General features: G+C 39.7%; 1 protein-coding gene across 1 annotated transcript; it reads right to left on the reverse strand.

Moving 5' to 3' along the window:
• Positions 1–3,997: 3,997 nt before the first annotated feature.
• LOC137342637 (interleukin-22 receptor subunit alpha-1-like) lies at positions 3,998–14,728 on the reverse strand. The gene is made up of 7 exons (XM_068006673.1): positions 14,350–14,728; positions 13,329–13,461; positions 11,144–11,322; positions 9,981–10,147; positions 9,727–9,877; positions 8,729–8,847; positions 3,998–7,224 (listed from the first exon to the last, which is right to left on the reverse strand). The coding sequence occupies exons 1-7, from the start codon at positions 14,390–14,392 to the stop codon at positions 6,112–6,114; spliced, it is 1,905 nt and encodes a 634-aa protein (XP_067862774.1). The 5' UTR covers positions 14,393–14,728; the 3' UTR covers positions 3,998–6,111.
• Positions 14,729–15,806: the final 1,078 nt, after the last annotated feature.

Raw genomic sequence — 15,806 nt, forward strand, 5'->3', positions numbered from 1 at the left:
ACTAATGTCTTGTACAACTTCAACAAGCCATCCCAACTCCTGTATTCAATGTTCTGACCAATGAAACCAAGCATGCTGAATGCCTTCTTCACCACCCTATCCACCTGTGACTCCACTTTCAAGCAGCTATGAACCTGTACTCATAGATCTTTGTTCTATAACTCTCCACAACGCCCTACCATTAACGGAGTAGGTCCTGGCCTAATTCGATCTACCAAAATGCATCACCTCACATTTATCTAAATTAAACTCCATCTGCCATTCATCGGCCCACTGGCCCAATTTATCAAGATCCCATTGCAATCCTAGATAACCTTCTTCACTGTCCACAATGCCACCAATCTTGGTGTCATCTGCAAACTTACTAACCATGCCTCCTAAATTCTCATCCAAATCATTAATATAAATAACAAATAACAGCGGACCCAGCACCGATCCCTGAGGCACACCGCTGGTCACATGCCTCAAGTTTGAAAAACAACCCTCTACAACCACCCTCTCACTTCTGTCGTCAATCCAATTTTGTATCCAATTGGCTACCTCACCTTGGATCCCATGAGATTTAACCTTATGTAACAACCTACCATGCGGTACCTTGTCAAAGGCTTTGCTAAAGTCCATGTTGACCATGTCTACTACACAGCCCTCATCTATCTTCTTAGTTACCCCTTCAAAAAACTCAATCAAATTCGAGAGACATGATTTTCCTCTCACAAAACCATGCTGACTGTTCCTAATCAGTCCCTGCCTCTCCAAATGCCTGTAGATCCTGTCTCTCAGAATACCCTCTAACAACTTACCCACTACAGATGTCAGGCTCACCGGTCTGTAGTTCCCAGGCTTTTCCCTGCCGCCCTTCTTAAACAAAGGCACAACATTTGCTACCCTCCAATCTTCAGGCACCTCACCTGCAGCTGTCGATGATTCAAATATCTGCGCTAGGGGACCCGCAATTTCCTCCCTAACCTCCCATAACGTCCTGGGATACATTTCATCAGGTCCTGGAGATTTATCTACCTTGATGCGCGTTAAGACTTCCAGCACCTCCCTCTCTGTAATATGTACACTCCTCAAGACATCACTATTTATTTCCCCAAGTTCCCTAACATCCATGCCTTTCTCAACCATAAATACCGATGTGAAATATTCATTTAGGATCTCACCCATCTCTTGTGGTTCCACACATAGATGACCTTGTTGATCCTTAAGAGGCCCTACTCTCTCCCTAGTTACTCTTTTGCCCTTTATGTATTTGTAGAAGCTCTTTGGATTCTCCTTTGCCTTATCTGCCAAAGCAATCTCATGTCCCCTTTTTGCCCTCCTGATTTCTCTCTTAACTCTACTCCGGCAATCTCTATATTCTTCAAGGGATCCACTTGATCCCAGCTGCCTATGCATGTCATATGCCTCCTTCTTCTTTTTGACTAGGGCCTCAATCTCCCGAGTCATCCAAGGTTCCCTACTTCTACCAGCCTTGCCCTTCACTTTATAAGGAATGTGCTTACCCTGAACCCTGGTTAACACACTTTTGAAAGCCTCCCACTTACCAGACGTCCCTTTGCCTGCCAACAGACTCTCCCAATCAACTTCTGAAAGTTCCTGTCTAATACCATCAAAATTGGCCTTTCCCCAATTTAGAATTTTAACTTTTGGGCCAGACCTATCATTCTCCATAGCTATCTTAAAACTAATGGAATTATGATCACTGGTCCCAAAGTGATCCCTCGCTAACACTTCTGTCACCTGCCCTTCCTTATTTCCCAAGAGGAGGTCAAGTTTTGCCCCCTCTCTAGTCGGGCCATCCACATACTGAATGAGAAATTCCTCCTGAATACACTCAACAAATTTCTCTCCATCCAAGCCCCTAATGCTATGGCTGTCCCAGTCAATGTTGGGAAAGTTAAAGTCCCCTACTATTACCACCCTATTTTTCTTGCAGCTGTCTGTAATCTCCTTACATATTTGCTCCTCAATTTCCCGTTGACTATTTGGGGGTCTGTAGTACAATCCTATCAAAGTGATCTCTCCCTTCTTATTTTTCAGTTCTACCCATATAGACTCAGTGGGCGAACCCTCGGATATATCCCCTCTCACTACTGCCGTGATGTTCTCCCTAATCAAGAACGCAACTCCCCCTCCTCTCTTACCTCCTGCTCTATCTTTCCTATAGCATCTGTACCCTGGAACATTGAGCTGCCAGTCCTGCCCCTCCCTCAGCCATGTTTCAGTAATAGCTATAACATCCCAGTCCCATGTACCCATCCATGCCCTGAGTTCATCTGCCTTGCCCATCAGACTTCTTGCATTGAAATAAATGCAGTTTAATGTAGACTTCCCTTGGTCTTTGCCCTGCTTTCTCAGACCATCTGTCCGGTTATGTTTTCTGCACTCTCCCTTACTGCCTTTTGTTTCTGTCACCACTTTACTTCCCACTGACTTCCTGCATCGGTTCCCATCCCCCTGCCACATTAGTTTAAACCCTCCCCAACAGCACTAGCAAACACTCCCCCTAGGACATTGGTTCCAGTCCTGCCCAGATGCAGACCATCCAATTTGTACTGGTCCCACCTCCCCCAGAACCGGTTCCAATGGCCCAGGAATTTGAATCCCTCCCTCTTGCACCATCTCTCAAGCCTCGTATTCATCCTAGCTATCCTGTCATTGCTACTCTGACTAGCCCGTGGCACTGGTAGAAATCCTGAGATTACTACCTTTGAGGTCCTACTTTTTAGTTTAACTCCTAACTCCCTAAATTCAGCTTGTAGGACCTCATCCCGTCTTTTACCTATATCGTTGGTACCTAGATGCACCACGACAACTGGCTGTTCACCCTCCCCCTCCAGAATGTCCTGCAGCCGCTCCGAGGCATCCCTGACCCTTGCACCAGGGAGGCAACATACCATCCTGGAGTCTCGGTTGCGTCCGCAGAAACGCCTGTCTATTCCCCTTACAACGAGTCCCCTATCACTATAGCTCTGCCACTCTTTTTCCTGCCCTCCTGTGCAGCAGAGCCAGCCACGGTGCCATGAACCTGGCCGCTGTCACCTTCCCCTGGTGAGCCATCTCCCCCAACAGTATCCAAAATGGTATACCTGTTTTGGAGGGAGATGACCGCAGGGGACCCCTGTACTGCCTTCCTACTCTTCCTCTGTCTGTTGGTCACCCATTCACTATCTCCCTCAGTAATTTTTATCTGTGGTGTGACCAACTCACTGAACGTGCTATCCACGACTTCCTCAGCATCGTGGATGCCCCAAAGTGAGTCCATCCGCAGCTCCAGAGCCGTCAAGTGGTCAAACAGTAGCTGCAGCTGGACACACTTCCCGCAGGTGAAGGAACCAGGGACACAGGAAGGATCCCTGAATTCCCACATCCCACAAGAGGAACATGACACGGGTCTGGGATCTCCTGCCATGACTTAACCCTTAAGTTAGCTTAACAACAACTACAATGTCAAAAAAAAAAGAAAAACTACTTACCAGTCACCAGCCAATCACTTACCTTTTGGCTGTGACTTCGTGCCTCCAGCAGCTGCAGTAGCTCGATCCTCCTCCGAGTCAACTTGCTTGCCCTCCTCACAGTGCCTCTTTTTTTTTTTTGGTTAGAGGAGGAGGGAGGGAGGCAAACACAAGTGTAGTGTTTCGGGTTTAACTGCTCCTCGACACCAGTTCTTCTGCTACCCACTGTTCAGTGGAGGTGACTGAGCCGACTTCTCCCAGAATGCCCCTGTCTCCTCTGCTCCCCCCCACTACCATCCTGCTGCCCTTTTAAAATTGAGCCCAATGTCTCAACACTTTATCGGATGAGTGGATAATATCTCTGCTTCAATACGTGACACCAGAGCTCTGACAGAAATTATGCCCTTTGGATCTAATAGGACAACACTATCAGAATAGAAATGATTCCAACAACAGAACCCGTGCTTAGAATCAATCAAGTTCAAGGGGTCATCAGTTTGTGGACTTCAAAGTAAAAGGCATATTCTGAGGGTTCTCAAAATAATCATCTTTATTCATCCATTTGATTGAGTATTTCAGAAACTATCATAAAATGATTTCATCTATTTCACAGTTTGCTAAATTCAGAGTACGATACTAAAGAAACGATTCTAAAGTCCAACATTCTTTGATCATTAACTTATTTATAGGTAGATGATAAACAAAGGTCATTTGATTTTTATACTGATGGTAAATTAGGACATGCAGTTTCAATGTATCAGAACAAGCATTTTTGTTACAAATTTGAAAAACTAATTGCATTAGTAGCTGAGCGGCAATACCAATTATATTTTCTTACAACTCAATAGAATTAAATTAATAGTTCTTATACATTGTATGGCTCATATTATTGATGCTGTACAACATTTAGCTTAAACAAGATCTTTGTTGCAACAAAAGAACTTGCATGTTCACATTACCTGAATTCTGATCAATAAGAATGGTTGGTACAGGCATGTTGAAACAAATAGCCTCCTCCTATGCTGTAATTTCTATTATTCTAGGAGGGTGGACCTGAATTACGAAGCAAATTAATGCAAGTCAGTGGAAAGGGAAATCGGGTGGGGTGTATAATGGGCGGCCAATCTGCTGTCGCCTGCTTTGCGTCCTCCAATGAACTTGACCCTCCATTTCTTTGGCATGAGCTATTCTAAAATTTGCAAAATAACAATCACACAACAATTAACCACGTGATTTTGTCCAATCTTCCATGTCATAATACCTTTAATTTGCATTGGTGGTGACAATTATACCTTGGGTTAGGAGTGTTTAAAATACGGCCCAAGGGCTACATGCCCTGGCAATCTGACTCTCAAAGCCCCGCCAATTCAGTTCTATTTGTGTCCATATCTCTTATTTGCTGGTTTGTTCTGTTTGAATTTTGTGGGCCTGTAGGTTTGGAAAGGTTTATTTTTTTAGCAATGTTACCTCATCGGTGAATAAATCCTAAATCAGAACATCAATATCTGCTAATATCAGCAACTTGAGATATATACAAATATATGTGAACATGGATTTGATATTTATATGTCACACTAAGGCTCCATAGTACAGATCGATGTGTTCTACAAAGATAAAAAAACTTGAACACTCCTGCTGTAGGTTGTTAAATGGTCTTTGATAAGTTTTGTTTTGATCATTTGCAAGTTATACTTCTCTAAAATTCAAACCTGACTTTTTTCATTTGTTATGAGGTTTCATTCATAAAGAGTAGATAGTTGTGTCAGCAAAATGAAGCATGGTTGAATATTAAAATGGATGGATGGAGCATTGTGGTACAATAAAAAGAGTCTTTACAGACCTTACAAGTAAAATGTCAATTTAACAGATATGCTTACAAAAAGGATACTAAATGTATTTACTAACCCCATTAAAAAATGAAATCTCAAACACTTAAGGCAGAGATTTTATTCATGAATTTAATATATACTTATATTATATCTTCCTCAAATTCAATAGCTGAGGTAGAGGTTAATGATGTTAAAATCGAGTTCTCAGTCCCTTTATCAGACTTGTTACCTGTAGTAATTTCACTATACTTTTAAAAGCAAGGTACCTGCACTTATTCCACTCAGGCGACCTAAATAGTCTGAGCTTTGACAGTAGAACGGAGATGTTCCTCTCTCCAAACATCCTTAGTTGCTACCATCCTATTGTTACAAATATATTTCAATCATAATTGAAGAAAGGCTCATCTCTGGGCAACACTTGCAGTGAAATCAGGATTAACAGTGGATTAGGCCTTGTGCCCACCCACAGTAGATGCAGGGCAAAATTAGACCTGTCCAGAGGAGAAAAAACTCCAAAGATATTAAGATGAAAGTTTGAGTGTAAAACAAAAACAGAAAATGCTAGAAGTACACATTAGGTCAATCCATATCTCAGAGAAAATGATGTTAACATTTCATGTGGAACTCATCAGAACAGAACAGATGAAGGACTCTAGCCAAAATGCCACCTCCATTTTTCTTTCTGATACTGATTAAATGCTGAAAATACAATTCACTGTATTAATTTCAAATTTTCAGAATTTTATGTTTTTTCTTTTTATCCTTCAACATAAACCATGCCCAGTTACATATGCAACTAAGATAGACATTGCATCTTTGGGTACCTATTCGTCCATGTGAACTTGTATTTCCCAATCGTCAAGAAGTTTACCACCTTCCATTGTAGTATTTGATGGTAAAGTTTGCCCTTCCCTCATTGATGAATGGAAAGTTAACAGATGCCTTTCGTTCTCATCTTTCCATTTAGCTTTCACATGTAGCAGTCCAGTGAATTCTCCACTCTTCAGCAGTGGACAGAAAGGTGATGCCTTTACTAGTTGTCCATCTTTGAGGTCAGTTTGCAAAACTTCTGTTAAGGATTCTTCTTCTGTTGGTTGATCATTCATTCTTTCAGATTGCAAACATGAAATATCTTTGTCATTTAACAATGACAAAAAAGATTGGCTCTCCACTTGTTGTCCATATTGGAACAATGACAGCTGTATTTGATTTTCATCTTTCAATGAAAGCAACAATGGCATTTCTATTGGCTGGTTTTCCTTCCAATTAGTTTGGTGCATTTGTTGTTTGTCATCAAGTAATGTTAGAAATGGTGGCAAATGTATTGGTTTTTCCTCCTTCACTTCTAAATTCTGTATTACCAATCCAAGAACATTTTGTAACATTAGGTCTCTATTATCATAAAGGAGGTCTTCACTCACTGTTTGTAATGCATTTAAAGGCACTTTCTGTGTACTGGATAATCGGTCCAGTCTTGGATCTGTATTTAACTTGGTGGAATTCCGAGATGTCATATGCAGAATTGTACCATAATTTTGAGTCTGTGCCCGTGAACTATTTTGACTTGAACATCTGCTGTTTGACAGACCATCAGTGGCCTGGGCACAATACGGTGAAAAGCATTCATTATCAACTGGCCTGGAGGGAGAATTACTTTGAATTTCACAATCATTGGCACTTGGTAGGCTTGTCTGCAGTATTCTGGTATGACATTGCGGTGCATAGGTACCTAACTGTGATGCCACGGTAAACTCTTTTGGTTTCATATTTTGCTCTGTCTCATTAGAAGCAAGCTTTAAAAAATCGACATCTTCCATATGAATAACTTGCTCAAATTGAAAAGCATCCTTCTTCTTCATATAACTGATGACCAGCTGCAGTGTTGGTGGAGACTGTTTCAACAAGGCATGCTTACGTGATAGGATCTGGTCCAAATTCTGTAATTAAGACATGTACACACATTAAGTAAATATTAATTTTGTGAATTGGATATCTCAATAGTTTATAAATATTTAGATCAACAGTCAAAAATTTTTAATGGTGATCATTATGTTGAAAATGTGCCCCAGAAACTTTTTTTTATATATAGAGGACAATGTTTTCTCCTAGTTATATTTTTTCCTCTGCTGGAAATTTGCCCTACTAATTCTTTGTGCTTATAAGGAGCAGCTCAGCTGTCACATAAGTGACTCTCATTTTAGCAGTGTGGATTAGCATCCTTCATGGTTCTAAATGCTGATCTTAGAGCAAAAATAAAAATCAACACCGAGCAACTAATGCTGAGTATTGCAGCTTGCTGATGAGGGGAGAATATTTTCTGGTTTTATTCTTCAAAACTTTATGGCAACAATTTGTACTAAAAACATGTCCCTTTAAGATCACCAAAATATTAATAATTAGCCTAAGATATTCAACAACTGTAGACATATTAAAGCTAGACTACAAAATATGTGCTAGTGAATGTTTTGTGTGGCTGTCTGAATTCAGACACCTACTGCTTGGAGGAAGGAATTGAATCAAACCTTGAACCATAGCTAGTGTGCTCATCCCTATAGCTAATAAATTTAAATCACTAAGCCCCTTCCTGTTTGCATTATGAGGGAAAAATTGGTGAGCTCCTCAATTAGTCTAGAATCAGGGTTGTGTCATACCAAATATATAATTCTCTAAAAAAGCAAGTCTGAAGATCTGCTCCCTTTTATTATGATGTGGAGATGCCGGTGATGGACTGGGGTTGACAATTGTAAACAATTTTACAACACCAAGTTATAGTCCAGCAATTTTATTTTAAATTCACAAGCTTTCGGAGACTTCCTCCTTCCTCAGGTAAATGTTCAGGATCCCTTTTATTATAAAAGTTCTAAAGAATTATGAACTTGATCCTACATATAATCCAAATTATACCTGACCTAGGAACATTTCATGCTCACAATGAATGCAAAAAAATTGAGGTAACAACTACTCCTATTAGTGCATAGGAAAACACTTTTTTTCAAATATTACTAACCTAAGAGGTTGAGGGGTCATCTGATTGAGGTGTTTAAAGTGTTAAAAGGATTTGATAGGGTAGATATGGAGAAAATATTTCCTCTGGTGGGGGAAATCAAGAACAAGGGGGCATAATTGTAACATTAGAGCTAGGCCATTCAGGAGCAAAATCAGGAAGATTGGTAGAAATTTGGAACCCTCTCCCCCAAAAGACTGTGAATGCAAAGACAATTGGAGCTTTCAAGACTGAGATAGATAGATTTTTGTTTGGTAAGGGTATCAAAGGAAATGGAGCAAAGGAGGGAAAATGGAGTTGAGGTGCAGGTCAGCCATGATCTAATTGAATGGTGGAGCAGGCCCAAGGGGCTAAATGGCCTAATGTTCCTGTGTAACCTATTTTAAGAGTACAAAAACACTGTTCAGTTCTGGATAAATATAAACTGCAGAACATACCAAAGATTGTGGTAGTGTTTTGCGTTGACTTATGTAACTGTATGCCACATAGCAAAATATTCCAGTGATTATTGCTCCAGAGAATACAAATGCCAGTAGAATGATGGTCAATGTTCCTTCTACAAAAGTAAATTAAAATAAATTACTATAACACAATAAACTACTTTTTGATTTCAACGTTTACATTCATACAATCACAACTCTTTGCTCCTTCAGTGATAGTTTAATAATTCATGCAGCTCTGGGACCAGATATGTAATTGAACTATCAGATACTGTGCATAATTTTACAAGATATGACTCTGGAGTTGCTGCATTTTTATTAATATAGTACAATTGGCTCCTCTCCCACACTTTTCAAACTTATTTAATTTTAGCTATCTTTTTAGGCTTCGCAGGCCGAGCACCATTCCTTGGTGAAATTAATATGCATGCAAACTACGCACAGACATCTGTCCATACTGTTCTTGATCCAGTAACTAGGAGGATCACAAAAGTGTCCCACAATCACTTGACCCTCCCTCATTTCCACTCTATTTCTTTGAAGTGCATAGTTTAATAACTCCCCTAATGGTACTGCAGAATCCAAAAATTCACCATATTGGGGAAACTGCAGCTATGACTATATCCTGCCGCACTCATTCATTCATCGTACCATCTCAATGCGGAAATTAGGCGGGTGGGCAATTAAAAATGAGTAGGTTACTTTCAATTCTAATTGGAGGGTTCTGCATGCAGATGAGATGCCCCTTCTAAAACAGGAGGGGACCTCAGGAATTTATCCAAATCGGGGACCTATCAGGTCAACAAGACACCAATTGCATTTTAACTGGGGCCTGAGCAGGGAAACCACCATGACTTTCCTGTCAGGCTGAAGCAGGTTTGTAGCTGGTCTGCAGACAGCAGAAGCTCTCCAAGGAAAGTATAAAACTTCCATTTATGGGGCCAGGAGGAGCAGCAGTGTATTACATGCACAATCCTATTTGCAAACATTCTCACCTTGCAAAGTTTGGATGCAAAAATGGGCAAGTTGACTCTTTTTTGAAATGATTCCCTTTCTTAAGCTAAGTTGCACGGTCGCACAGTATTTAGTATTGGGTTCCAACAATTCAATTTTGAAATATCCACTTTTATTCGATGCATAAAATACCTGAAAATAAAAATATGACAAGTTGTTCTTCAAGCGCAGATCATCAGCATGAGTTCCACTGAAATTACTGTTTACATTTAACTGAAATGGCAGCATACTTTACCATTTCATTTAATGATTGGTTAAGGTGCACTTCATATTCAATAACAGCAAAAATGTCTTCAATAGAACGTTGCACGCCCTCTTTTGGTGGTACTCTCGGTAGATTTACCAAAATAGTAATGGATCGAATGCCTGCTGTGTACTCCACTGCAGGGGCTCCAATTATAGCTGAAAGAGACAGGTACCTTTATATCAGAACAGCAAACATTTAATACGTACATGACAAAGGGCATCCAAAAGTGAAAAGGAAAAGTATGTGGGTGTGATTATTGGTCTCTCCCTGAAAGCTTCCAGTCAACGTTAAGCTGTTTACCAATAAACTAATCAAATGCTAGGATGTATACTTGTATATAGATCACTAATGAGGACACATTTGGAAGATTGAGTGCAGATCTGGGCACTCAATCTCCAAAAAGGCATTACTGGATGGTTCCAGGGAAGGACAGTAAACAATACCAGGATTTAGGGCTTTATATTAATCGGCAAAAACTTACAGAATTGAACTTTTGCGATTTTGAAATAAATAAAATTGAGCTGGGACATAATCCAAGTATTTAAAATGAGAAGCATAAAATGATGTAGGTATAAGCAGTCTATTTAACTGTGAACATAGAACTAGAGGATGTAGGTTTAACATTAACAAGACTGAAGGAAAACTAGAGGAGATTAGAAGATTTTTTTCCACCCCAGAGTAGAGGAAACGTGGAACAGATTGAATTCATGTTGGTTAAGCTCCTTCAAAACAAAAATTGGATAAATACTTAGTTCGGAAAGGGATTGACTGCAATCATCAAAAATTTGGGGGAACAAATGTTTCTAAGGCTATTGGGGCTAAGGAATGCATTGCACACGAGGAGCAGATTGCCAGGGTTTAATAATGGAAATGTGGGATAGGTAGATATTCTAGAATTTTGCTTGAATATCTTTGGGGATCAGTGAGTGTGCAGAACTAGCCCTCTGGACATTATATAGGTAGAATAAAATCCACAATGAGGATAATTGCTAATTGTGGAAGAGGGTTGATGGCTAAAAAGCATTTTCCAGTTCTGTTCTTTTGCATGTTTCTTATGTTCTTATCACCAATGGTTAATTCAGCACTGACTAAAGTAATGCTGTTGAAGACGATTCAAGCTACTCATCTGTATATGAGGAAATTATACTCACTCTTCTCTAATGGGCAGAATCGTTCAGATAAGGCCCATGTTGAATTGGTGTTTTTTAATACTGCCATCACTCTTGCATAGTACCAGTCATTCTCCTGCACAATCTCATTTGTTAAGTCACAAGAGTGTGCAGTGCTGTGATGACATTCAGGTTTATTTCTCCATATTTTTTCTCCATAGCTGCAAAAGGAATTGAAGTATTTTAGTCAATATATATACAGCCTACTCCTCTTAATTCCAAATTGCTTAATTCTATAAAGGTTGTCATTCTGTATGACTTCTGGGACAGAGAGGATGTGTAATTAGAAAGTGTGAAATGCCTATATACTTAAATGAACTATATATACACACTATAGAGAGGATAATGAATTCTTCTATATTTCACTGTTCAAATTAATCTGAGATCTTAAGATACAATGATCCCTTACATCATTCAGCATTAATCCAGGATATCAAGAAAGCAAACAATCATTTTTTTTTCAAAAGCCTTTAGTCCTGCCCAAATTTCTTTCTTCCCCTCCTCTCCTGAAGGTGTTGACACTCTCACAATGGTGGTCACTATCCTGGACCTCGCTGAATTAGCCATTATTCATTTGTGTATGTCTTGATAAATGCTGGCTGACCTAGAGATTACGAACCTTGAGAACATGACAACTGACCAGTCATCACCCATCATCTGTACATGATTCAGGGGTCACAAGATAGCAATCAGGAGCAGGAACGCTGGCCGTTTTTCCCTACCCTCACGCAGGGACACAACGTCTAATTCTAATGATCCTACCATTGCTTCTGCTAACTCAACAATGAGTAGGGGTCAAACACGTGGTTGTTCCCAATCTGTATGGGTCAGGCAGAGACTTTATCCCCGATTTTAATCTAACCCTGTGATAATGTGGCGGGTTCAGGATGGACGCCTGTTTCACACCCTGCTCAATTTTGCGCTCCATTGAAGTCAATGCAGTGTAAAATCGGGCAGGGTGTAAAACAGGCATAGCCAGGTGGGTTAGGTTAAAATTGGGGCTTTCATTTCTGACCCAATTGGGATGATATATGTTGTAAAAGATGCCAAACAGTCTCTTTAAAATGGAGAAAGCCAGTCATCTCCTTTTATTTTTGACCTTAGGGAAGAGCCAGGGATTTACAGCTACCTGCCAATCGAAAGATAAATTAACCACCCTCGAATTAAGCACAAGATGCCCCTAAGAGGACTTTACCGTCTAACTGATCCAAGAATGTTTATAGAATTTAGATCTAGTGGCCTTAAAGAGACAAAGCTCCATCTTAGCAGCAGAATAATACATTATTACATCATAATGTATTATTACATACATTATTATAACACTGCTGTACTTTTAAAGTAATGCATCCTCCAATTATCACGAGCAATGCAGTGGGAAATATGCTAAAGTAAATTAAATAAAGTTAGATGTTTATTGGCAGTGGTCCAATCTGAGGGTTCAGTTCATGAACAAACCATTCAACATTCATTTCTGTGGTTTATGACGTGGGCCAAATTCCAAATAGTTTCTCACTGGAATGTCAGCTAACCCATAACCTCTGCGGGTATGTGTAAGTCTTAAGCAATAGATATTTGACATTTTCCTGTAATTATATTTTCTGTTTAGAATAACACCCAGTAAATATTGTTCCATTTAAATAATACTAAACACAATTATTGTAACAGTAGGATATCATATATTTATAATTACGTGGATAAATGGGAAGGTAACCTTAAGGGTAACTATAAGCATATACAGAGTTCCTCTCCAAACTGTGGTTTCAGGGTTACTCTGGAACTTCTGTAAACTCCCATGTAGGTGGCAGTGTGCAGACCAACTACACTGGAATGGTGCCAGGTTAAAAGTGAAGCCCAGCCTGATCTCTGAACAGGGCAATAAAATACAGTAGTAAAGTAGTGCTGAGAGGAACAGAACTTACAACTATCATCCGTCAGTGGTACCACGAGATATCAATATAGTACAATACCTGATAAGTTTAAAAATATATATTTAAAGGCCCTAGTACGACAAGTTGAAGTATGCACTCATTTTTATGAAGTGGAAAAGGTGGCATGTTTGATATAACAACCCTGTTTAACAATTTGTAAATATGTCCGCCGTCCAAATTTCCTATCTGCTTTTCCCCACCCCCCTGTTTATACTGTTTGATTTCGGTATCAAACTTACATCCGGTACTGAACATCATACACGATTTCATCGGGTTGACGTCCATTCTGTGTCCAGCGGAGGGTATTATTGAAGTTTACAGAATCGAACAGCACCCCATTTGGTTCAGGCAACTTAATCAATGCAAAGGACCCTAAAAAGGTAAAACATTTTAAACCGTAAGAACATTTACCAATTTGGATCACTAAATGTTCAAGGGTTTCAATTTCACTCCCTTTCAAATCCAATAGAGAAGTTCAACAACAAACTATGGTGTTTAAAAGTTGCAAAGGTCCTAGCTATTCTGTACTAACCCCCCCCCCCAACAACAAATTGGAGCTAATACAATTTACGCTTTGAAAAATGTTTCTAGCAAGATCCAACAGGAAGATACTCCAGTATTTGCAGCGAGACTGCAGCTTTGATCCCCAGGGAATTCTGATTTCCGCCTTCTCTCCGTGGGAGGGGGTCACGCTACAAGGGGATTTCCGAAGAACAGTCAATCTCAGCCTATTACCCACTGATTGGAAGTAGTATTTAACATTGAGATCAGGGAGAAATAGAGGGATCCATTAACAAGATTCCTCACAAAAAAAAAGGAATCTTGCTAATGAAGGAGCTAACTTGCACATAACAATGGAATGGGGAATTCCATATCAACTATAATTTAATTAATTATATTCCTCAATGATATGCTGTTTCCACACAGAAGTAACCAGCACTACTGCTTATTTTATATTCACACATTAAAAAACTACTTCCTTTTAGATTTATCTTTGCTTCAACCGTAAGTTTACTGCATCTCCGACACGGCATGAGACCTACTTGAACCCCATAAACTAGGGATTTTTGTTACTTTGGTCACATGTATTTATATCGGTAAAGTTAAAAGTACATTAATCAAAATAGTCAAAGGCACAATGAAACGTGCAAAATAGATCAAATAACGAATGCATTAAATAATAATCTGCCACTAAAATAAAATGGTTATTAAATAAAACCTTTTCCCCAAAAAAGTATTTTAAGAATTTAAAATACTTACCAGTAAAATAAAGGATTAGTAATGGGATCCACCACAACCACATTTTGCAGTTATATTATCTCACTTATGCAAACCAGAAGTTTAATTTATATTAAAACTGCTAGCCATCAAGTCGAAGATCATTTCTGTACAGCAGAAAGCTCCTGTCTGTAATTAACCGGAGGTGTGTGTTCCCAGGATTTGCAAGGCTCTTCCATTTACATGAGATCACGCACGTTTTCGTCTCGAAACAATTCAACTGCTGCTCTTTTTTTCGAGCAGGAAAGGAAGAATCACGATGACGACTCAATGGACACAAATGGATAACCGTGAAAGTGGAGGTATTGTCAGTTCCTGGTTTCCGAAGAGGACGTTGTTGGTAGATCTCAGCATTCTTTCAGCTGGATTGGATACTGATCTGATTACATTCGTGTACTTACCTGAACACCAGTATGTGACTGGTCACCAGAGGGAAAAACTAATTATAGTCCCGCCTTTTTATATAAAGTTACATACTTCCTTGTCTGTAAGCACACCCTTTACTAGAAATTTGAAGTTGATTGCCCATTCTATATTCCTCACTCTCCAACCTTAATGCTATAAGTTTATGAAACACTCATTTGGCTGATGGGATAAAACGTTAAAGAACAATTCATCACGAACCTTATAGTCTTGTGTTGCAGCTCATAAGACTAAATATTTCCTGAAAACCAAGGAAATGTTTTATTTTTCTCCTGGTTAACTAAATGAGACATGATGGTACAATCAATGCAGTTCAGAAATACAAGAAGTTTGGGCACCCTAGAATAAGAGAGGGCTTGAACACCAAAGTAGCACCTATAAATAGGTTTTTGCAGGCGTGTACCATGAAGCCTCATCCATATATAAAAATTTAAATCCACTTTCCTAATAGCATACATAATCTCCCATATATTGGTGTTCTAATTTAGGATTTATCCACCAATTAGGCAAGCACACTAAAAACAGCCCTTTCTAGCCCCAATGCAGCCCTTTTGAAACCCACAACATTTAATGTAGGACAACGCAGCAAAGAAGAAGCATAAGCATAAATAGCGATGGATTTCTTCGATTTGGAGGACTGGATCACCGGGGGCGGGGTCACACGTGGGCCAGAATGGATAGAAGTACATACATTGGCAGCAGATACAGAAGTTGGGTGGGGGATTTTGAAATTGATGGCCCAGATTTCACTGCAGGGCATCTAACAGTGTCTGTCGTTAGTTAGACTTGTCCGTACATGTTTAGGTTTTACATTTTTTTTGCGTGGCAAGTTGCTGGAAGTACAAGCTGAAAACGACACGGTGAGGGGAAACTGGGCAACTGGGGCCTGAGTGAATAGGGCAAGCAACTGCGTATCTCCTTAACCAATCAGATGGAAGGATTGAGAAATAAACAGCAGAATGATAGATGAGAAAGTGTAATTTGGAGTGGGTGAATTCAATGTCATATCAGGTACA

The sequence above is a fragment of the Heptranchias perlo genome, chromosome 26 (genome assembly GCF_035084215.1).
Source record: "Heptranchias perlo isolate sHepPer1 chromosome 26, sHepPer1.hap1, whole genome shotgun sequence".
NCBI lineage: Eukaryota > Metazoa > Chordata > Chondrichthyes > Hexanchiformes > Hexanchidae > Heptranchias > Heptranchias perlo.

What these genes read in the sequence shown, in the direction of transcription:
- LOC137342637 (XM_068006673.1), bottom strand. Translation starts at nt 14,392, where the DNA reads ATGTGGTTGTGGTGGATCCCATTACTAATCCTTTATTTTACTG. An exon ending in ATTCTGCCCATTAGAGAAGA is followed by an intron (nt 10,148 to 11,143) that starts GTGAGTATAATT and finishes TGTCTCTTTCAG; the next exon opens with CTATAATTGGAGCCCCTGCA. An exon ending in ACCAATCATTAAATGAAATG is followed by an intron (nt 9,878 to 9,980) that starts GTAAAGTATGCT and finishes TTTTATTTTCAG; the next exon opens with GTATTTTATGCATCGAATAA.